Here is a 23,187-nt window from a genome sequence, read left to right as displayed (position 1 = left end):
AAACTTACTTTTGAAAATTAATTAAAAAACGGAATAATAATAAAAGATTTCTACTGACCAAAGGCCTCCCCTCTGGGTTGAAGCACAACCGTATTGTCCTCTGAATCAGTCCCTCCTCAGATCCTCATATGTGCCAATGGCATCCCAACAAACCTTCCTCTTACTCCTTTATTCTGTACTTCTGTTGTCAAGCTTTGCCCCTTTTCAACTATCCCATGCCCTTCTTCTATTTTACTTTTTCCTTCTAGCAGTTCAAGGTAGAATTGCCATATTTCTTTAGACATGGATCCTCTGTAACAGCTTTGTCACAGGAATAAATTCAACACATGAAGCTTTTCCCAGTAATGAGCTGCAGTGATAGGAAACGTTTCATCAGTTGACTTTGTACCAGTCATGTAGCTGTTAAACTGCTAGTAAAAACATGAAAAACCTAGTTAGAGATGGCTGGTTTTTAATCTGCATGTTAGACAGTCAATGCCTGCTTTTCAGTTTTCTTCTCCAGTCTTCAGCTAATCAGCACAGCAGGTGTTTGTCTTGAACACCATGAGTGCCACCTGGTGGCTTTGAGCTACTACAATTTATTTATTTATTTATTGCATTTATACCCCGCCTTTGTTCCTCTTGCAAGGAACCCAAGGCGGCTTACATTATCCTCCTCCTCTCCATTTTATCCTCACAACAACAACCCTGTGAGGTGGGTTGGGCTGAGAGTCTGTGTCTGGCCCAAAGTCACCCAGTGAGCTTCCATGGCTGAGTGGGGACTAGAACCCGGATCTCCCAGCTCCTAGTCCAACACTCTTGCTTATCATAAAATAATGAGGACTATAGACTTATTTTTAAAAATTAAAAGATAACAAATGTCATCCAGACTAAACAAGATAACAAGGTATTTGGTGATATTTTTACAGACAGAGCAGCATTTACTATGACATTTCCAAGCACAATCTTTTGGTGGCATATATACATACTTGTTCTACTGTGATTTTGAAAATCTTGACTGTTGATGCTGCCTGTCCTCAAACATGCTTTATCATTATCTGAAAAAGATTTTTTTAAAAAATTGCCACAAATAAATATGGATGAACTTCAGGGTCTGGTGATAATATGATTTAAAGAAGGTGATGTGTTCACCTAATGAAATTCCATGCAACACTAAATCAATATGGGTTGAGATTTATTTTAGGATTAAAATCCAACTTTATCATAAAGATAAAGCGAAGTGAATGATTAACCAAAAGCTGGACAATTAGCTGAAATAGCAGTAAACAAAAAAGTACAGAAAGGATCACCAATGACTAGATCTGAATTTGATAAACATGGTTATCTGAAAACACAGTGTGTCCTGATTGTATCTATGTGTAAATAGTACTTCTATCTACAGTATAACCACAGATCCATAGTTATGGAGTATAGCAGGCAGTGGCAAAGGAGCTGGATGCTGGCATCTCTGGCTGGTTAGTCAGCGGCCTCTGTGCTTCTCTGTGGCCCTGTCTTAACACCGATGCAGGGTTTCCTTTCCTTACAAGTGTTGGACACCCTAGATACACAGAAAACCATCTTGTAAATGTACAGGTCTGTCTACTGATAGATGGTTGGAGCAATCCTATGACCCCTAGGCAGCATCTCCGGGGCCATAGGATATTTCAGCTTCCCAACTCCGAGGTTGGAAACAGTGCTCTGACCGTAGAGCTGGGAATCGGCACTCCGCCCCCCCCCCACAGCTGGCATGGAAAGAACTGCACAGGCTTCCTCTCCAAGGTTGGGAACATGACTTAGGAGAGGGGGAAGGGGGCGTTTCAGTGGGCGGGAAGAGTAGGAGACTGGAGAGGTCGGGATACAAGCTATCCTGAGGCCTCCCGAGCCGCCTTCCCTCCCCCTCTGAAATGCAAAAATGCTCGTCTAGCAAAAATGCAGGACAGGAGGATGGGGAGGCAGAGATCGCACCACCATTCCTCCCACCCCGCATAGGACACTTGAAAGCCTCCAAGTTCGTGCCCTTACACAACCTGGAACTCTAAAATGGACTTCTAATTGCATTAGGCTTTGGGGTAAGTCCAACATGAGTATTACCAAATCCATACAAATCACACGCAAAGACTGCCCCATTTATTAATTTAATTTATTTAACATCTCAAGATGCCTTGCTGCAACACAGAGCAAATAAATAAATAAATAAATAAATAAATAAATCTACAAACATCAGAAACAACAGACTAAAATAGCTAGAAAATGCATTGGCTGATCAGAAAAATGGACATCCCAAAAGCAAAGGAAGGTTCTCCCCTCTCCCCTGCCCTTCTCTAGTAGGGTTGTACAGTCTTGCTCAATTCCAGAAGGTGATTGTTTCGTAGCGTCAGGACCACGGCTGTAAAGATCCTGTTTCAGCATCTTATTTCAGTTGCTGGTAACTGAAGCAGGGCCTGATTTGACGAATGAAGATAGCAGCGAGATAGAAGGTCAAACTAGTCATGACATTAAATGCATCTTTGTGTTAAAAATGCAAATAGCAGTCATGGTGGAGTGGAGGTTGATAATTATTGGGATCACAGAAGATGAGTAACCATTTCTTCTTCTGCTGCAGTCCTGCCAAAAATTTCTTCTCTAAGGGTGCAATCCTATGGCTGCTAGTCAGCAGCTAGATGGCCATAGGATAGGTTGGTTCCTGGGAACCGACCTCGGAGCTCACACTCCGAGGTCGGTTCCCGGAGAACTGACCCCCACCCCCTCTCGCGCTGCCTCGTAGGCAGTGCCAATTGGCCCTATGCTCCGTGCTCGTAAGAGTAGTGCAGAGTGGTGAAAACAGGGTGTTCCTGGGGGTGGGCTGGGGCGAGGAAGTCAGAAATCCGGTACGACACATCCTATGCTTCTCACACTCGGAGGTCCCGCAGCTTGACAGCTGAAATCGGCTGTCTAGCCACAAAAGCAGAGCTGGGGGAGCGAGGAGGAGATCCATTCCTCACCACTCCTCCCATCCTGCAATGGATAGGTGGTCTCCTCTAGGGTCAGAGGTGACCGTCGATCTTGATAGGATTGCTCCTTAAAACTGCTATTTGCATTGGGAGCTTTTCATCAGGACTGCAGGAAGGGAAGAAAAGGTTAAACTCTCCTTCCCCACCTGCTATGAACCTGATAATAATCTATCCCCCCACACACACAGCTGCTATTTGCATTTTTTAAAAGTGTACGTTAAATGCAAAGATGAATGTAATATACCATCTATGTTTGGCTCATGGTCTCTAATGCATATGGATTCTAGACTGTGTAAACTTTATACCTATAATCAAGCTTATAAGTTAAAACCAGCAACTTGAATTGTTGGCAAAGCAAAGACTGCACACGTTCCCATCTCCTGCCTGGGCCACAACATTTGCCTTGGCTGACATCTCTGAGTCATCTTCAAAAGGAAACACACCACAGAAAGCACATTTATACTGTCAAGCTTGGAAACTACAATCAGTATGGCAGTTTTCCTGTCCTTCCAAAGGAGATGCAATCTCACACAGCAAAGGTAACTGCTTTAGGTCCTACAGCAACCTGCTTATCGATAAAGCAATGTGGGGTTTAATATAATAGCAAGATTGTGAATCTGTGTTGATGAGTTAACACCTGTGTTGTGGACAGATAGACGCCCATAAATTGGGTCAGTGTGGTGTTTCCTACCTGTATGACATCTGACTTGCCTGGATTCAGTTTGTTTATCCTGACCCATTTGACCACAGCTTCCAAACACTGAGTAAAGGCAAACACTACACTTCCGGGATGCTTAGTTTATGGTATATAGAGTTGTGTGTGATCAACACAGTGATGACACACAACTCCAAAGCTGCAGATTACCTCTACCAGTGGTTTTGTCCATATAGATATTAAGGACCCTTGGCGATATCATGGAGACCTCCCAGATACCATGTACTAATTTCCATGGGCCAAACTAAGCTCTTCAATGATCACCCTCCAATTGGACCAAAAGGCATTTCTCTAAGAGCAAATTTCAGTATCTTCACTGGTGTTCCAAGTGGTCCAGGAGAATGGTGTGGTCCACAGTATCAAAAGTCACTGAGGTCCAATAAGATCAGCAGGGAACAGTGGAGCCTGGTGGTTCCTATGTCAGTGGGGCAGTGAACCTGCTCTGGCTTTCAGTCAGAGCTGTAAAGAAGCTATCCAAGGTGCTGAACCAAGTTGGGGGATAGGGTTCAGCCTTTTGGGTAGCTCCACTGCCCCACTGACATAGGAGCCATCAGTCTCCACTGGCAGGGCAGTATTCCCCTCTTGATCTGTAGTCCACCAAAGCTACCAACTATGCCTCCATCACAAAATCAGGTCTGAAGCCAAATTAAATATGAAAGTATTGTGCTATCACATATTCCAAAAACTTCCTTAAGAAACGATGGTTGATATAGGCTTTCTTAGGGAAGTTTTTGGAATAGGTGATAGCAGAGCATTTCAGATTCAGTTTGGCTTCAGACCTGACAAAGAAAGAAATCTGCATTGGATGTCTGGATTGGCCCTTACAGTTACTATTCTGCCTAATCCAAACAGAACAAATGACAGCATCTGTTCATCAAACCAGAACAGAGAATATTTCCACAGCCTAAAGATCGCTGATTTACTATAAGCTTCCCTGTGGCTTGCTGTGTATTGAAGCACTGGTGATTGTTTTTTCTTATGGGCTTTCCCTCCTATATAGAGATTTGCACGCTTTAAAAGTTTACTTACTATATTTTTCAGATGACTTTGTATCTTCATTGTCCTGAAAGAAGGACACTCCTGCAGAGGAAAAACATCAAATCCAATGTTCAGATTTATAATAATAAATGTCTTTTGTATCCAGAGTAAAACCTTGGGGCAAATTAGATCCTTAAAACTAACTCTCTTGCCACTGTTCCTCCATTTTAAACTTCACTCATTTCCCTTCATCTCTGTGATATAAAGGTTTTAGACTAATCTTTCCCTTGTGCTCCTGTCTTGTTTTCATTGCTCCCTCCACCCCTGTCCCAGTCTTGTCCACCTGCCTGTAACATTAGATATGATTTTGTAAAGATTGTTTTTGGTCTTGTGTAAACATCAGTTTCCACATTGTTTGAATCCTGTTTTTATCTCACTCTGTGTGTATGTTAGACGATGGTTCAATGCAATATGTCAGTCTCTGTGGCTGCCAATTCAATGCCTTGCACAACCATAACGGTCACACCTAGAATGAAAAAATCTTATTCTGATTAAATCTTTGGAACACTGACCATGAGTCTTGATGTTTTGTAGGATGAAATACAGGTATTCACCACAAATTCCTGCAGCATATAAAAAGTCTTCTTGAGTCATGCAGCACAGTTGTTGGCCATTTACGTTAAAGTGGGAAAAAGAAATGCAGTTGGCATCCAGTTTGTATTGATCACAGCAAAACTGTAGCCATTCACAGACGTTGTGTCTTGTCCAGTAGTCCGGGTGAATAGATGTCCAGGAAGAATCGCAACCTGTCACAATGGAATAAGAAAAAAAGGAGTACAGCTAAACTTTGAACAGCTCCTCAGTCATTTATTTTAGACAACGAGTGTTTCAGTAAGTGAGTCCCAGACCCCAAGATGGCATTTACTCTGATTCTACTGCGCCCCAAGATGATCGTGGCACATGTCGCATGCCCCTCTCTATAGAAAGCATTTTTCATGCTTTAAAAACCTCTTTGTTGCAAACTTGTTTTGTGATGGATTTTCCAGTTGTGGTGGCTTCAGTGCGGTTTGGAAGTCTGTGTGACCTCAGCTGCCTTCGGGGCAGGCTGGAGTGGGGGGGAGCAGCCTGATTGGTGGAAGTAAAGTTCCATCATGAAAGGGTGGGCACAGGAGGAGTGGGCTCCTGGGAAGGAACTCATTGGCTTCAATTACACTTTACCGAGTACAAGTGGAGAGAGGGGTCAGGATAATTCCTTTGCCTGCTCTTCTTTCAATCCCCGGAGCAATGAATGGATTTAAAAAGTGACCCTTACTCCCTCTGAGAAAGGGTGGACATGGAGGAGAGGTGTCAGGTTAACACATCTACTCAGAAGTAACTCGTCCCCCATTACACTTCTCTGAACATGGGGGCGGGGGGAGAGGGGTGGGGAACGAGCGGGGTGCCATTTGCCCCATGAAAGCAGTGTTTTTTAAAAAATGTATACACTGCTTTACTGGCTACATTTACTGGCTACTGGCGGGAAAAGGAAATTGCTGCCCGCAAAAAACACCAACATAGCTTTGCCTATTGGGTGTGATGCAAATGAAATGAAATGAAATGAATGAATGAATAAATGACAATATGTGGTGTTGTTCTGTCATCATGGACTGATGACAGCATGTCACACTTTTGCTGCGTGAGGATTACTGTTCCTAAGGTGGCAACCTCTTTCTGGGCTAGCAATAGTTGGAATAGCAGTGTTGCACAACCTCTTAGACTGGGGTGGAAAGGCAGCAGGATTTGGACTTAAAGGAGATCCGTAAAATATTTTGATGATCATGAGGCCTGTTCTCTCAGCTTTACAACCAAATAGAGGCCTCTTGTAATGGGACTTATTTTATTTATTTACTAAAATTGTATAGCCTTCCCATGGGTGGTTCACAAAACAATACTACAATTAAAATGATAAAAACTGATTAAAAACCAACAACACAATTAAAACACAGGGTTTGCTGCTCTCAGGCAGCACAGTTCTATTAGCTGATTTTATCTAGGATACAAAATAAGCACTAGATCTATGGCTAAAAGTGGTATCAGACGTTGGGAAAAATCAAGGCAGGATGGCTATTTCTATCATGTTATGCATGTGAACTTCCAGGAAAGCTCTATTCAGATGACAAAAATGTGTGGATAATCAATGCAAAGAGGGCCTTATTCCTGACCTCCATGTGCTGATCAAAACTTCTGCTCAAATCCTATGCATAATCCTGTTCTCTTATTCATGCATTGATTGCCCAGTATCTGATCCATATATTCATACCATCTGAATAGAACTTTAGCTGGTTGGAGACAGAATATCAAACTAGATGGTCTTTGTTCTATTCTAGCAGGGCTATCTTTTGTTACAAGATTTACTAACCCACTAGGAACCAACCCCTACTAATTGTAGAGGCTATATAGATTCATTTCCTTCTTCTGAAGGATTTTTGTTTTTATGACAGATGGGCTGTGAATCATGGTTTCTATTTCAATGCTGGTTGTATGAATGGACTTCTTGCTCTGGAAGTCCTCTACACTGTGACCTGGTTCGCACGACACGACAACCCACCATAGATAATCAGCAATGCTGGGTTGTTGTGTTGTGCGATCCTGGCATGGTTTCTGCAGGGTGGATACAAGCCACCCTGAGAAACCATGGCTTGCTGTAGGATTGTTCATGGCCATGGTAGCTTCTTGTTTTGTCCTAACCCAGCAGGGCAACTTCATCATGAGTTGTTGGGAACATCTAGACAGCCACCCGGCAAGAGCGGCAAAACCCTCTGCCACTCCTCAAGAACTCACTAGTGACAGCACCATCCTCCCTCATCCCTTCTTAGTGCCTTCCACCCCATGCTCCTAAAAACGGAGAAGGAAAGGACACTGGAGACTGTCCCGAATGAATTCACATTCCCCACCCCCCAGTCCTGTGCAACTGCACAGGTGTGAATGTCTGCTGCTAGAAAATTTGCATGAATTTCCCCTCTGTTTTACTTCTCTGTCCTAAAATTTGCACAATTTTCTCCTTAGTTTTACTGCTCTGCCTTGAAATTTGTTTAGTGATTGTGCTCACTGCTCTGTAAATGTGACAGCTAGCAACAGAGACCAGTGGCAGGAAGCGACAAACATGAAGCAGCTGGCATCTGCAGGAGAGAAGGAGATTTCAGTTGGGTGTTCTTACTTCAGTGTAATGTGAAGTAGCCTTTTTTATTTTTTTTAAGTTGTTTACTAGCAAGGGAAGTGCCAAAGTGGAGGACATTGACAAGAGAGGATATGGGTATGCTGGGCTAAATATCAGACGAGACTCTTGCACAAGAGCGTAAAGCCCTGATTATTATTATTTTAAGTTTGTGAACACGTTACTGTGTTCATGAGGGCTCAGAAAATTAATTCCATTCAGTGTTCTGATGCCAGAGGGGGGCAGTTGCCCTTGGGAGCCAGCAGATCAGTTGCAGAAATGTGGTGATGTAGGGACCGAGGAAACACATTCTGACAAAAAGGCTCCTGGGATACATGCTGGAGCCAGCAGAACTGAGCGGGACTGAGGAGGAGGTAAACAAGCCATGGCAAGCCACAGAGCACCCAGTCGTCTGTTGGGTTAGCAAGCAAACAACCAACCCATGGTGGCTTATTCTCAGGGTGTTTCTACATTAAGCAAACCCCCCACAAAAACCCACATCCTTTCTGGAGCTTCCTGCTTTCAGTTTGAGAGGTTAGGAGGGGCTTCTTTACACGGCAGCCACATGGTTTGAACTGAAGGAATGCCTCCCTCCCTGTCTGGCATGTATGCAAAGGAGGTGGGGGAGTCTTGTTTTTGTAGCTTAAGTTCTGCTGTACGGTTTTCTCACAGCCCCCAGGAAACCTCTAACGTACTTCTGAGTAGACATAGAATGTAAGATTGTGCTGTAAGTCTGCAACCCTTGGCACACTTATGTGGGAGTAAGCACCATTGAACTTAATGGGGTGCTCAGAATCAACAGAGGATGTTGCTTCTGAGCTTGGTGGGGCGGGGGATCAAATGTGTCTCCCTTTGTTACAGGAAGGCATTTTACCCTCTTCTCCCTCCAATTGAGAAATGCAGAGGCAGGAGACGCAATCAGCAGGCGATTCTTGCGCTCACACCTGTCAAATCTGCTCAGGTCTCCTTCCATGCAACCCCGCTCCCATCCTCAATGTCTTCATCAACCTGACCACACCCCCAACAACTGAAAACAAATGCCCACAGCAGGTAGACACAGCGGTTTCTTCCGCTATTGGAGAATTTCACAGGGAGGTCATGGCGCTCCTGTTCCATGGGCTGGAAAAAATACCACATTTCTTGCGTTTGGAGAAAACACAAGATAGGTGGAGGAAATGGCGAGAGACACCCTGGAGGGTAACGGCGTCATCTAAAGAGCCCACAAACTTCGAAGAGAGCCATCTCAATAGCAGGATAAAAGCTCTGTGTGATGAACTCCTCAGCGTGGCTTAGCATGACATGCAAACCCACCCAGCAACTATTCTCTACAGTTTCAGGAGATGAAACTAACTGCTTTTCTGATGGTCTAGTGAAATGTACTAACCTGGAAATGCATTCGCAATTGCTTCTAAACCCTTGACTTGACAGAGATAAATATCAGCTTTGTTAGCAATAAAAATGCTAAGGCATGTTCCTTTCTTTCATGGAACAATTCTTGCCAGGTCTAGTTTAATCAGATTATTTTTGGAAGTCAGGAAAGCTCCCTATAAGTAATTATATATATACAATCAGTTTGCCAAAGATGCAAACTTGAAATCTAGTTGTTCCTCTGTTCATGTTCATATTACTTTGTGTGTCAGCATTTTGTGAAGGAAGAAGATTATTGTATTCAGTTGTGAGACTAGACAGGAATGGATCAACAAATTACCAGCAAAACATTATTGATTTCTGGAAAAATGTTTCATACACAGTCATCAAAAAGCAGAGAATATGAGCACAGCTTTATGGAAAATAGTTTCATTTTCAATAAAAACAACAACATCAGTAATATTTTAATGTATGATTCCCCCCCCATCAGAATAGATGTTTTAATTTGTGGTGGGAAGAAAAACTTGGAAGAAAACAGGGGAAAATGAATTCTGTTGGCCTAACTTTTCCACATTTTATGGCATGCGGTTCAAGTTTTAGTTCTGATGGAACATACATATTGCCCAGACTGAGACTTAGGGCATCTCTACACCAGCCTAAAATCCTGCATTTAAAACAGGACTTTCAGCTTCTGTTTTAAATGCAGGATCACAACTGACTCCCTTTACACGCGCTTCCTTTCCTTTCCTTTCCTTTCCTTTCCTTTCCTTTCCTTTCCTTTCCTTTCCTTTCTTTCCTTTCCTTCCCGTCTCCTCCCCATATCTGAGTCTTCCATTATCTTCCATTGATCTCACCCCTTTTCTTGCTGCTTTAACTCTTTTCACAGAGGAAACTGAAGCGGAACACAATGGGGCAATTTGATAGCTCATTATCTGCGATCTGTTTAAAAATGGAACAAAGGGCATTTAGTGCAGGAGACGCCCTGGAGGGTCACAGCAGGGTCATGGCATCATGTAGAGAGCCCGCAAGCTCCATGAAGGAGCAATCTCAATTACAGGATAAAAGCTCTGTGTGAAGGAGCCCTTACTGTTTCTAAGAGTTTCTGTTGCACCAGTGGGGGGAGCTGGCCAGTCAGATGCTAAGATAGTCAGCATATTTGTGTTGTTAATTTATTAATTTATTTAAAACAGTTGTGCCCTGCCTCTCCAAGGCTTCAGATGGTTCCCAACCGGAAGTAAACCATAAAACATTGAAAACAGCAGTGCAGATAAATAAAACAATAGCCAATGTAATATAATCAGCAGGAGCCATTGACCTGCTGGAAATATAGGTTTTTGAATGAGGTATACTTTGCATCCTCTCTGAAAAGCCAAAAGAATGGAGAACCTGTGGTCTTCATCTGGGAAGTCAATTGTGGAGGCCCTGCTCTTTGCCACATATGTCCTTGCCTGATGTGGTGTGGCCACTTCAAGCAGGGAATTGCTCTGTAGAATATAAACAGAGGCTGGGCTCAGATAGGGACAGGCAGTCTCTGAGGTATGTGAGTCCCAAGTTGTAAAGGGATTTAAAGGTAAAAACCAACTCTTTCTACAGAACTATGTCATGGAGAGGAGTCCTGTCCTTTTTGCATATAGCAACCCTAGGTCCCAAGAACTCAGTGTGGAGTTAACTAGGTCAAATCGGCTTAATAACTTTCAGTTGAATTGCATAACTCTATTCAGTCATAACTGTTGCGTGGGGAAACTATTACGCTTTTCTCAGAAGCTGGTGTGGCATGATTTATATGGAAAAGCCACCAGTGTACCAAGCTTATACCACTACATGTTGTTGATATAAAACATATCAACTGTGTTATGCAGGAAAGGAGTATAACCAGTGCTGGTTTCTTATACTAGAAATCGGTTGCACCATAGTTCTTTATTACAATCCAGAGGAGAGTAAATTGGTTTTCTGGATCATCCGCCTTATTACACATTGCCAAAGAACACATGAGAAAAGTGTATTGGCCATATTAATATTTAACTAATGTTGTACCTTTCTTCTGATTATGACACAGAGAGGAACGAAGACTAGACAGGTCATAAGCAATTGATGTTTTGTCTAGTTCATGTGTATTTCAACTGCTCCTAAGTTTTGATCAGATTATCTTTGCATAAGTAGCCCTTCTATTATTTTTTATTTATTACATTTATATCTCGCCTTTTTCCTCCTTGAGGAACCCAAGGTGGCGTACATAGTCCTCCTCCATTTTATCCTCACAACAACAACCCTGTGAGGTGGGTTGGGCTGAGACTCTGTGACTGGCCCAAAGTCACCCAGGGAGCTTCCATGACCAAGCAATAGGGAGCTACTTCAGAGAAGGTCTCCACAGAGTGAAGAGCAGATGGCTCCTTCCTGCTCATCAGTGGCCAGGCTAATCAGGAGTTCTGGAGAAACAGGATGTGAACTTCACCCTCTGTTGCAAAAGCAATTCAATAGTCTCCAGGCCTCTGCTAAAGCAAGCACTAACAGAAGCTTGCATAGTCTGATCCCCAACTCCTAGGTTTGTCTGTGATTCTAAACTGGCCACTCTATCGGCCATCGGTTATCCACTTTTCATATTATATAATGACAAATTTCACAGGAAGCTGTAGCTGATCTCATGCTCCTGCCAAAAGGACCTCTATCATTTCATATTTGTAAAAAGAGCCTGACCAACCTGTACATAGCTCACATTGTGTGTGTGGGCTCAGAATTTAAACATAAAACAAAAGGGAAGAGCATAGTTATGGGGGAAAACATTTGTGCTTTCTGGGAGAAGTTACAAGGAAAATGAAAAAGAATAAGAGTAAGAGTGAAATGAAATCTATTCACTAGCTGACATGAAGAAAGAAAAGAAAGCATCAAAATAAAAAATGAAGTGGAAACTATACGTTTTTAAATAATTTTTTGAAAAGAGGACAAAGGTGAAATGTACAAGAACTTTATTTAAATATGTAAGGTGTCATACAAAAGAAAACAAAGATGAAAATAGCACAAGGAATTGGAGTCAGTAAGAAAATTGGTATTTGATGAGTGGAGGGGAACAATGGGGAAAATACAGAGAGGAAGCAATGAGGATAGATACAAAGTGGCAAGGCCACGGAGAAGCTGAAAAGTTGGAAGAAGATGAAGTTTAAGCTTGGAATAGGACAGAAGAGGAAGAGAATGAAGACGAATATGAAGAGGTGAACATGACTAAGAAGAGAAAGAAGGAAAATTAAGTGAGCAGAGGGATTAAGGATAAAGAGAAGAATATTGCTGAATGTTCAACAGCTGAATAAACAGTTCAGCTGATGAATAATAAGGGAACCAGGCATTATAAGAGACATGAAAGTGTCACTGCTACTCTACACTGCTACTCTGCTCTGTTTCTTGTCATGTCTGCTACAACACAGCGTATGATGTTATGTGATGGAATCATACTATGTATCTCCCCATACCCACCAGCACATGATGTGAGGCAGAGAGAGAGAGAGAGAGGCATTCTGCTTGAATTAGTGAGGGCTAAAGGTGTATAGAGGAATGGGGCCGTGCATGCGAGTCCTTCCCCCAGCATCCCTGTGCATGCTGGGGCCCACACCCTCAGTTCCTGACAGTCTGAAGGGGAGTTCTCATATTTGCTTGAGTGCCAACAGAGCTCTGTGAGATTGGGAACCCTGCTTTATCAGGGTCCCTGATCATGCAGACAGATCTATTCACGTTCATCTGTATGGAAGTAAAACTCCTCTTTGGTCCTCCCTGCTTAAAGTGGGGAGGATGGGATCTGAAGGGGAAGGCCCAGCATGCATTGGGAACATTGGGGGTGGCATGTGCATGCTCTGGCCCACTACACACTTTTAGCCCTCATGAGTTCAGGAGACTGCCTCAGCAGAACTATTGTGTTGTTGTGTTAGTTGTTAACAAGGGAAAGAAAGCAAAGAAACATGGAATGGAAGCAGCTCTGTATAGTTAGGCAGAACATCTAGTTCTGTCCTAAGCTACCTGAGTGAAGATCATGGAATCTGCTATTTATGAAGTCTCCAAGGAAATGCTGGCCAGGCTTCCCTCATGGATTCAATAGGGATAGAAGGCTAACCTTTCTCTGACAAGGATTTGATTATGTAACTACTGGCTTCGTTTGATGACACTCTTTGATGACACGATTCAAATGCCAATGTTGCTTCTTCATACGCCACTCAACACAGTACATTTTTAGGTGTATCCGGAGATTGTCTGATGTGTGCAACTAAAAACGCAAAGTGTGAATGTGACAAATTTAGTTGCAAACAAAAACAAACAGATGCACTTGTCAGGGAGCTAGGATTCCACACAACAAATAAACAATGACTGTATATTTGTTGTGCTGAAAACAAAGTGTCTGGAAAGGCCCTCAGACAGAGAATATGATATCAGTGGAAGCCATCTTTATTTGTGTCCAGGTTGTTCTGTTATGGTTACAGTGACATTCAAAAGAAATTATTAAGTAAAATTATTAGATGGCACCAACTGCATTGAGCACTCATTACGAAATCACGTACCCACCTGTTTGATGATCAAATGGAGGGTAGTTTTCTTCAGTTGTCCCAGATAGTTCTGACCAAGACATCAGGGATTCACATATCATTGTGTCTGGCAGGAAGGTATTGTGGCTTACCGAGTCCAGCATCATCCTAAAATATTATACTATTATTCATATCAGTTCTTCAACAGAAGTTCATTCTGTTAATTCCTACACATACCATAGCAACAAAAACAAAAGTTCCTCAGTAGGCTACTATGGTTAGCAAGAGTAGCCAACCCTACTCTGAGTAAGGTTGACAGTGATATCTTCCACTGGCATATTCCTAGGACACTTGCAACAGTAAAAGTGGCCATTTAATCACTCCATAAGTGGTAAATTATAAAATGGAAAGGAGGAGACTGCCTTGGGTTCCTTGCAAAAGGGAAAAAAGGTGGGATATAAATGTAATAGTAAAGAAATAAATAATAGCCATGGAGAATAGCAAGATCAAAAGATAAAGCTATGCTATATTTTGTTTGCATGGAAGTACACACACACACACTACAATAGCCTCCCCAAACCTGGTGCCGTCTGGATGTTTTGGACTACAACTCCCACCATTGGTCATGTCATCTGGAGCTGATGGGACTTGAAGTCCAAAACATCTGGAGGGCACCAGGTTAGGGAAGTCTGCTCTACAATATCAGGAAAAACTGCTTGTGACTAGAGTTGTCTTGAAACCAGAATATTTCCCCCAAAGTTTTTCTGCTTCCTAGGAAAAATTTAAATTATTCATCATTCTAGCCCTTGTACACTATATAACTCCAGCCCAGCCTTCTTCAACCTGGTGCCCTCCAGATATGTTGAACTACCATGCTGCCTTGCTTACTGGGGGATGCTGGGAGTTGTAGTTAAACACATCCAGAGGGTACCAGCTCGAGGAAGGCTGCTTTAGCCCTTGTACACGCCACTGGGATTTAGTTATATGCTTTTGCATATAATGTTTAGTTAAGCTCTAAGAAGGGTTTATTTGTGGAGTTTTCCATGGAAAAGCCGATTGCTTTTGCTGTGTTGCTGGAGGCATTATATTCAACAGGATGAAAAGATCTATTGTATCATACGCTGGCTTGTGATCAGGATGACTATTTCTGCATGTTAATCTCGTCCAGTGCAGTTATGGCTTTATCCACAGAAACTTTATAATAAAGGGGAACAGGAACCTGAATGTTAATTCCATATGTCTATAACAAAATTGGGCCTTCTTCTTCTTGAGCAATAGCTACATTATTGTTGCAGCGCAATGATAGTCTGGTACTTCCAAACCTTTATAACCAGGCCTGTTAAAGTATCCTTCACTTCCAATTTTTGTGTCAAGCCCACTGTTTTCTCCTGAAAAATACATAAGCAGTCCAAATGTTGAAATTTCCCATCTTTTTTGGTAGCATTGTCCCCACTCACTGCTGTATTGTTGGTGTCACCCCCACCCCCGACTTCCTCCTCCATTCTGAATGAGACATTTTGATCATTCTGCCCAATCTGGACGATGTCACAGCTCTCCACAGGCAAGGCAATTGAGAGCAGGGCCAAGTTAAACCAACAAACATTTCACAAAGGGCACCAAAAATCATTTTGAAATAATCAGGTGTTTTTAATCGCTGCTGAAAATATTTTCCCTGACATGGCAGTTTTGGCTCACATCTTATTCATAAGCACCATGTTTAGCATTTAGGGGTACAAGTTACCCCTGGTTCAAGCCAGTGTATGATCCCAGGTTGGTCTGATCCCTTTCAATGTCAAGAAAGTGAATGCCAGGATAAAATAGGGAAAGGGAGAAGACGGGAAATGTGCCATATATAAGAATATGTATTTTCTACCATCCCTTGTGTTGGATCTGGATCCTAAAACTACTTCATAATGCTTTGTCTGATTGATTGAACTTCTCATAGAACGATAGGGATTCAAACTACAATTTGCAAAGCAAGCAAACTACAAATTCTTGCATATAGCCAGGGTCCAATATACAGAATACCCTTACTGGATTTTCCTGTATCAGATAACTTATCATATAAGCAGTAGGTAAGAGGGATCAAAGTGACTATTTGTCAGGTAAAATATTGAATTTAAACATACCTAGATGGGTCAAGAAAGTATAGACCCAGGAATACATATGCAGAAGCTACAGGAAGAAATTAACAACTACTTGAGTTACAATCCTATCTAATCATAACCTATGGTAGAGTTACCTCAGAGAAAATAGTCTGAGGGAAAAGGGTATATGGCTGACCCTTCCCCTCTTCTGCTGGGCAGCCCCCCTCTCAGAGGAATGAAGTGGACAGACCCCTCCCTCAAGGGGCTATGAGAGTCACTATGGCAGGGGTTGTGCTTAGGGGCTGAGGCAGGCATAATGTGTCCAATTCTGGCAGCTGTGTAACTTTGCTTGAAGGCTTTGCTGTGTTAAACTACATCCAGAACAAGTAGACATGTGATAAAGAATAATAACTGATGGTTCTAACAGCCTAACCTAACTGTTGTGATCTCACTAACTGCTATCCCTGTCAGCTCCCACCTCTCTTCTAACCAAACAGCTGCCTCAGCTCCTACTCAGTAACTGACTTTGCCAAATGACATTAACTCCACCCATTATTCTATTCTGCCTCTGCCACCGGCATGTTTCATCCTCTTCCCTCCATCTCTTTCTTGATGGAGTTGTTCCATTTGGAGCTTTCAATACAACTTTTTTTTTCCTTTTCTGCTAATGCTATAACTGTATTTCATCTGGGGTTCATCGTGGCACAGGCCATGCCTAGGGGGCTAGTGGGTGTGGCTTCACTCTGGTGGGGCAAGTGCAATGTCTTCCCCTCTGACAAGTGTGCAAGGCTTTGTTGTATCAAACAAAGGGCTCTTCTCAAACCCTGCGAAGCCGGATCTGTTCGCTAGTCCAGAATAAGATCATATACACTAAAAGATACGGGGTTATGTACATAGTTTATATACTGACGTGACCTGCTGGGTTAGGGTAGGCGCCAATGGTCAACTATCAAACTATCAATGGTCAACTATCAAAAATCCAGGTCACAAAGGAGTGCAGCAAGCATGTATCTTAGCCTCTTTATTTTTTAATCTGTATTTGAAAAGTAGCTTTTCCCAGAGACCACTTTTTTCCAATAAAGGTTGGAAATAGCTACTATTCCTTCTTTTTATGGACAGATGATACTATTTTAATTCTGCATATGCAGATTGGCCTGCGTAGGTTACTAGGGTGACTAAGGGCGCAATCCGATGCATGTTTAGACAGAGAAAATGCCTACAACTCAGCTGGGGCATGCTGGGAGTTGTAGGCCTTTTCTCTGTCTAACATGCATAGGATTGCGCCCTTAGTCGGTTCTGTCAAAATTATAACCAGAAGGAAAAATGACCTTATACATTTGGTTATAATTTGATAACACATTGTCTTTATGGTTGTGTGAAGTTTTATATTACATTTGATTTTATGTTTGTTTAAAAATATCAACAATAAATTACTACCCTATTAGTATTTTAAACTAATTATTTTCTTACTTACAAACTAATGTCTCAACAGACTAATGATTGGTGGGCTAGTGGTGATTTTGACACTGTACTAATTACATAGAATATCATATCATTTGAAACCCAGTCCTAAATTTTCTGTGAAGCATCAAATGTATTCATGCCAAATTGTACAACTTCAAGATACCTTTTGCTAATAATTTTACAGACTGCTTGGAATGGAATAATATCAGAGCTACAACTCCAATGTGCGTTAATTCATTCTAGATCATCATATCATCAAATCTGGCCAATGCGACATGGTTGGAGAACTCTGTATTCTTACCATACAATAATATGGAACTGATGTGAGGGTACTATACTTTCACATGACAATTGGATCAGCTCAAAGCTAGGACAAGGACTAATTTCACGTCTTGTGTAGTTATCAATATGAGGTAATTTAGAGGAGAACTCCCTGTCTGCTACATAGTGAATGATGATCTGTAGGTGAAATTCAATGAAGTATTTTGGAGCATCTCTACACCAGCCTAAAATCCTGCATTTAAAATGGGGCTTTCTGCTTCGGTTTTAAATGCAGGATCACGACTCCCTTTTTCACATGCTTCCTTTCCCCCTCCCTGTTCCCCCTCCTTCTCCCCCATATCTGACTCTTCCATATCTTACATTGATCTGGCTCCTCTTCCTGCCGCTTTTCCTCTTTTCATGGAGGGAACTGAAGTCGAACTACAATGGGGTAATTTGATAGCTCATTATCTGCGATCTATTTAAAAATGGAATGAAGGCTATTTAGTGCAGGAGACGACCTGAAGGTTCACGGTGTCATCTAAAGAGCCTGCAAACTTCCATGAGAGAGCCATCTCAATAGCAGGATAAAAGCTCTGTGTGAAGAAAGCCTGGAACTGCTTCCACCATTGGAACTGGGAAGGGAGGGGGCAATTTCCCCTCTCTGTGCAGCCCTCTGTGCAGCCCTCAAAATCTGCTCTAGAGGACTGGGAAACCTTCTGGAACATATTTTTGTGGGGCACAGGGGACTGCCTGAGGGAGGAGAAAGTCCTGCATGATTTTGGACACAATTTATAATATCCTATGTGGGGTTGGCATAGTGTTAGGCAATTGGAGGATTAACTAATCCTTGTATTCAGTCAGTTTGGGACGGGTTATGGCACTGAAAAGTCAACTTGTTCAGAAAATAGAAAAAAGAACAGGATGAACCAAGATTAATCCATTGGAACTTCTTCTAAATGTGTACATAAACTTGCTAATAATTCCTGTCTGTGTTTTAAGACAAAGCTGATCCCATTCATCTTCACTCTTTTGTATTTTTTTTCCTACTGACAGCAAGGATTTATTTTAGCCTCAACCTTTTGAAGCTTGTGTTGATGGCAATAGAATATTCGCTGAAAGAACGGCATCTCAGTGAATATTCTATTGTTGTTAAGAAAGAGAAGCTGAGAAGCCAGCATCTACAACAGCAACAGCTTTTGCTCATTTTTGGAATCTGAAATTTGTACAAAGCATAAATTCAGACATACTGTTTTCTTTTTGAGCCAAGGATTGTGTTAGTACAACTCTGTGTTTGAAACCTTAGTAAAAAAACAACAACACCCTATTAACTGACAACAGTAATATCCATAGTTGCAATTAACATCCATATGGAACCTTTGATAGAGAAAATATGGCGCAAACAAAAAATCTGGTGAAAACTCATCTTTATTCATGTTATCAACAAGGCTGGTATCTTGCAAATATTGACACCTCAAGTTTAGCAAAATAGTCAGGAAAGATAACTGGGACAGCATGACCCTTCAACACAATTGAGGCTGCAAGCTTATACACACTTACCCAGGAGTAAGTGCCATTGAACTCAATGGGCATGTATAGGATTGCACTGTAAGCTGCTTAATTTTATAGCCTTCAGCTGCCAATGGAAACCCACCTCAAGAAAAAAAGAAAAGAAAAAGATACACACAAGACCAGGTAGCTTACACACACTAATACCTGACAATGTGATCCACAGTAATTTAAACTAGATTAAGCAACATAATTTGTCTTCCCTGTTCACAACTCCTTAGTTGTATTTCTAACAAAGTAATTATTGGAAAAGTCAATGACAACAATCATACTACAGTTTTTGGACTAAGAGGAACTGGTTTACTTGTAGTGATGTGGTTGTTTTAATGGCAAAATAAGGAAGCCTAAGATTTCCTATAATGACTTTTCAAATTTTTTTTTTTTTATTACTCTCTCAGTCTAATCCACTGCTTGGAAACCAGTCCCATGGAAATCAATGAATCAAATCAATGGAAAATCAGGCAATTCCAAATATACATGCACAGGGTTAAAAGGAAGGAAGAACAAATTATTTTGTATTAGTTTTGATTTTGCCAATGATATATTTGAATGTTATTTTTGAGTGTTCCTTTTATAAACTGAAATAATCTCAGAATTTGCTTCCTGAAATCACTGTAGCTTATAAAAGGAAATTAATTTTTGCAAGATTGGCCCCTGGGCTTTTTGTGAGGAACGGTGGCATATAAATCAAATAAATAAATCAAATAAATAAAGTGGTAATTAATGAGATATTCTTTACTGAAAAAGTTAACTGCATTTGATTAAGAGACAAACAGCATGATCCAGCCCAAGTTAAGCCCTGTTATGTCTCATTGATTTCAATGAGAGAATTAGGAAGCAATCCTATGGCCGCTAGTCAGCGGCTGGACGGCCTTAGGATAGGTCGGTTCCCAGGAACCAACCTCAGAGCCTACTCTCTGAGGTTGGTTCCCTGAGAACTGATCTCCACCCCCTGCCATGCTGCCTCATAGGCAGCACAGAATGGCCCTGCACTCCATGCTCGGAAGAGGAGTGTGAAGCAGCAAAAGCGGGGCGTTCCTGGGGGTGTGTCGTGGTGGGGAAGTTGGCAATGCCGGCACGACACATGCCAGTACGACCTCTGAGGTTCCATGGCTAGACAGCAGAACTCGGCTGTCTAGCCGTAAATGCAGGGCGGCTGAAGCACAGAAGAGACGATCCCCTCTGTGCTTCTCCTGCTGTGCATTGGATAGGTGGTTGCCTCCGAATTTGGAGGCAGCCACCTATCCTGATAGGATTGCACCCTTAAGCATGTGCTCTAAATCTCTCCCATTAACTTCAGTGGATTTTAAACATGCATAAATTTGACTGGATCATTACTAAAATAATTTATTCCATTAGATTAGCTAGTAAAATTTGATCTGTCCTATTGCAAGGAATCAGCGTCTACAAATACCATTATATGCGATTGATTATTAAAAGACTGCTTCTTTCTTAGCTTTTGTTGACAAATGTTCAAAGCATCTTACTGACAGTCAGTGTGGTGTAGTGGCAAGAGTATTGGACTAGGAGCTGGGAGATCCGGGTTTCACACACTCTCAGCCCAACCCACCTCACAGGGTTGTTGTTGTGAGGATAAAATGGAGAGGAGGAGGAGAATGTAAGCTGCCTTGGGTTCCTTGCAAGAGGAAAAAAGGCGGGGTATAAATGCAATCAATCAATCAATCAATCAATCAATCAATCAGTCTTGTGGTTGAATACATATAATCAGTGTTGAAATGCTCTTGAAACACAAACACATCAGGTCTATTTTAGAAAATTCAGGTACCATATTTTTTAGATGCAACTTTGCATATTTCTTTAGACTCCATGTACACCAAGGACAAGCCTTGTGTGGCGCAGAGTGGTAGGCAGCAGTATTGCAACCGAAACTCTCCCCACAACCTGAGTTCAATCCCAGCAGAAGCTGGGTCTCGGGTAGCCGGCTCAGGTCGACTCAGCCTTCCATCCATCCGAGGTCAGTAAAATGAATACCCAGCTTGCTGGGGGAAAGGTAGTCACAACTGGGGAAGGCAATGGCAAACCACCCCGCTGTAGTCTGCCATGAAAACACCAGCGCAAGCGGCGTCTCTCTAAGGGTCAGTAATGACCCGGTGCTTCCACAGGAGGACAGGTTTCCTACCAGCAACCACCAGCAGAGGTCTCAGCAGCACAAAAAGTAACATTTATACAGCAGCACATCTGAGCAATGCTCTCCACACACACTAAATTGATAACTGATTTATAATATGAATCCTAGACAAAAACACACATTTGCAATCTCAGTTGCAGAACTGATTGTTTTTGTACTCTAGGCCCTGACAAGCATTCATGAGAGGTTATCTGACCTTTGCAATGTTAGCACTACTGTGTTCATTCATGTATAACCAAATTTATTCTCAGGGACCAGTGGCAAAGGCAGCCAATTCTTTAACAAAAACTTATGCCCAGATCCTATTCATGTTTCCTTGAAAGAAAGTATATTGAATGGAATCTACTCCCAAGAAAGTGTGCATATAATTGCAGCCTTCGTGTTTTTGGTTCAGCTTCTATGATCCTGTAAAAATTAGACTGGGTGCTGTGCTAGCAGTCGCCTGCTGTGTTCGCTATATGACAGGACTGCAAAGTTAAGAGCTCATACCCATTAATTTTGTCAGCTTCAAAAGTGTGGCAGTTAGGGCAGAAACACCAAAGACAGATGCTATGTTCATTTGCTCTGCTAACCTCCCACTACAGTGGCAACTTCGAACTTCCTTTAAGACCCCTCAACTAAATAAGTAAATGGAGCTTACTTGCAGCTGAGAGGGCTTATTCTCTTCCCAAGGGATTGTTAGATCCAAAAGAAAGTCTTCAAAGCCAAGAGGCTTTCCGGCTCTGTGAGGTGTACTCTGGAAGGAGGGCCACCTGCAGTTCTGTGATATATGGAACACTCTCCAGACAGGTCTGTTTGGTTTTTCAGGTTCTTATACACACACCCCCTGTGATGACAATGATAGCATACACTATGACACAGCTGAAAGGCGAACAAGAGGGAAAAAAACGACTCTTCAACTCAGAAAAGTGTAGTTTTAATCCTTTGCTTGTTTTTTTGTTTTTTTTTGGAGCTTTCCTTCTTTTCATCAAATAGGCACTTGGAGGTTATAAGAGGTAGGCTAGGTGGGTGACTTTTTCTCTCGCTTGTATTTGCTTCATATTTTCATAAAGGCAAAGCAGTTAGCCCATTATACATTTTTTTTTAAAAAAGTAGATTTTATGGCTCATCTGTAGAACTCGAAGTACGTCACTCAGCAAAAGGCTGGCTATTTATTATTAATATAGAGGAACAAAGTAAACACTTCTCAAGCAATGGGCCAGAACCACAAGCTGTGACTGGATTGTTTGTAGAATGTTCCCAGAATGCTAGCTGTGAAGAGTGAGCATAATACCGAATAAATGTGTACATGATTTTCTAAGTGAAGTGTTGAGAATAAGAAGCATGACCTGAAAAGGAAAGCAAGGGATTCGTACCTTTAGTAACTGGTTGTGTTAACCACCTGAGTAGAGCAACAAAGAAATTTGAATTGAAAAGCAAAACATTCTCAGTTTCAGCAGCAAGCATCTAATCAACACACTATTACTCAGAGCTGCTTTATTCCAGTAAATTATCATTAGAAATACACACCAAAAGAAAATTCTAATAATTCAAATGTTTTGTAGTTGGCTGACAGAACAATGTTTGTAGACTGTGAAGGATCTTGTGGATAGAGATGAGCTAACTCAATTTCTTCTGCAGACATTAGGGAAAGCTAGCCAGAGTATAAAAGTAACACAAGCTTATGAGCGAAGACCCAATGACAAAGGGTTAGCAGGGAGCTCAGTTACACAGTCAGTTCACTTCTGAGGTATGCCTCACACATCTTGACTCTAGAATCTTCATTTTGTCCCCAAAAGCTGCCTAAGCAAAGGTTTAGGACCAGCCAGGGCAAGAAAAGCTGTCATTTACCTTTGCTGATCTCCAGTTTGAATAAAATCACTTGGAACGTACAAACTTCGGAAACAGCAGCTCTCTCTCTAATTGCTGATTCACAAGTCTAGCCAAGCTATC

The 23,187-nt window shown here is 41.9% G+C and overlaps 1 protein-coding gene and 1 long non-coding RNA gene across 7 annotated transcripts in view; one reads left to right on the top strand and one right to left on the bottom strand.

Moving 5' to 3' along the window:
* LOC146357586 (uncharacterized) overlaps positions 1-23,187 on the top strand; it is a 96,678-nt gene that overhangs the window by 26,855 nt on the left and 46,636 nt on the right. The gene's annotated exons all lie outside the window — the stretch shown is intronic.
* The window catches only part of ELF5 (E74 like ETS transcription factor 5), a 27,152-nt gene extending 3,965 nt beyond the window's left edge, over positions 1-23,187 (bottom strand). The window contains exons 1-5 of one of the 2 annotated variants that reach the window (XM_084851552.1): positions 23,086-23,187; positions 13,766-13,893; positions 5,235-5,468; positions 4,714-4,764; positions 969-1,037 (exon numbers count right to left, since the gene is read on the bottom strand). In XM_084851552.1, the coding sequence (XP_084707678.1) occupies positions 969-1,037; positions 4,714-4,764; positions 5,235-5,468; positions 13,766-13,892 (481 nt within the window). In that variant the 5' untranslated portion in view covers position 13,893; positions 23,086-23,187. Of the gene's footprint in view, positions 1-968; positions 1,038-4,713; positions 4,765-5,234; positions 5,469-13,765; positions 13,894-21,895; positions 21,994-23,085 lie in introns of those variants that run through there. The other variant, XM_084851547.1, reaches the window with a different exon arrangement.

This window comes from Heloderma suspectum, chromosome 1, assembly GCF_057233095.1.
Source record: "Heloderma suspectum isolate Gila_16-S chromosome 1, 16-S_ref, whole genome shotgun sequence".
NCBI lineage: Eukaryota > Metazoa > Chordata > Lepidosauria > Squamata > Helodermatidae > Heloderma > Heloderma suspectum.
Note: the sequence above shows the minus strand (reverse complement) of the source record. Positions and strands in the feature narration are given on the sequence as shown.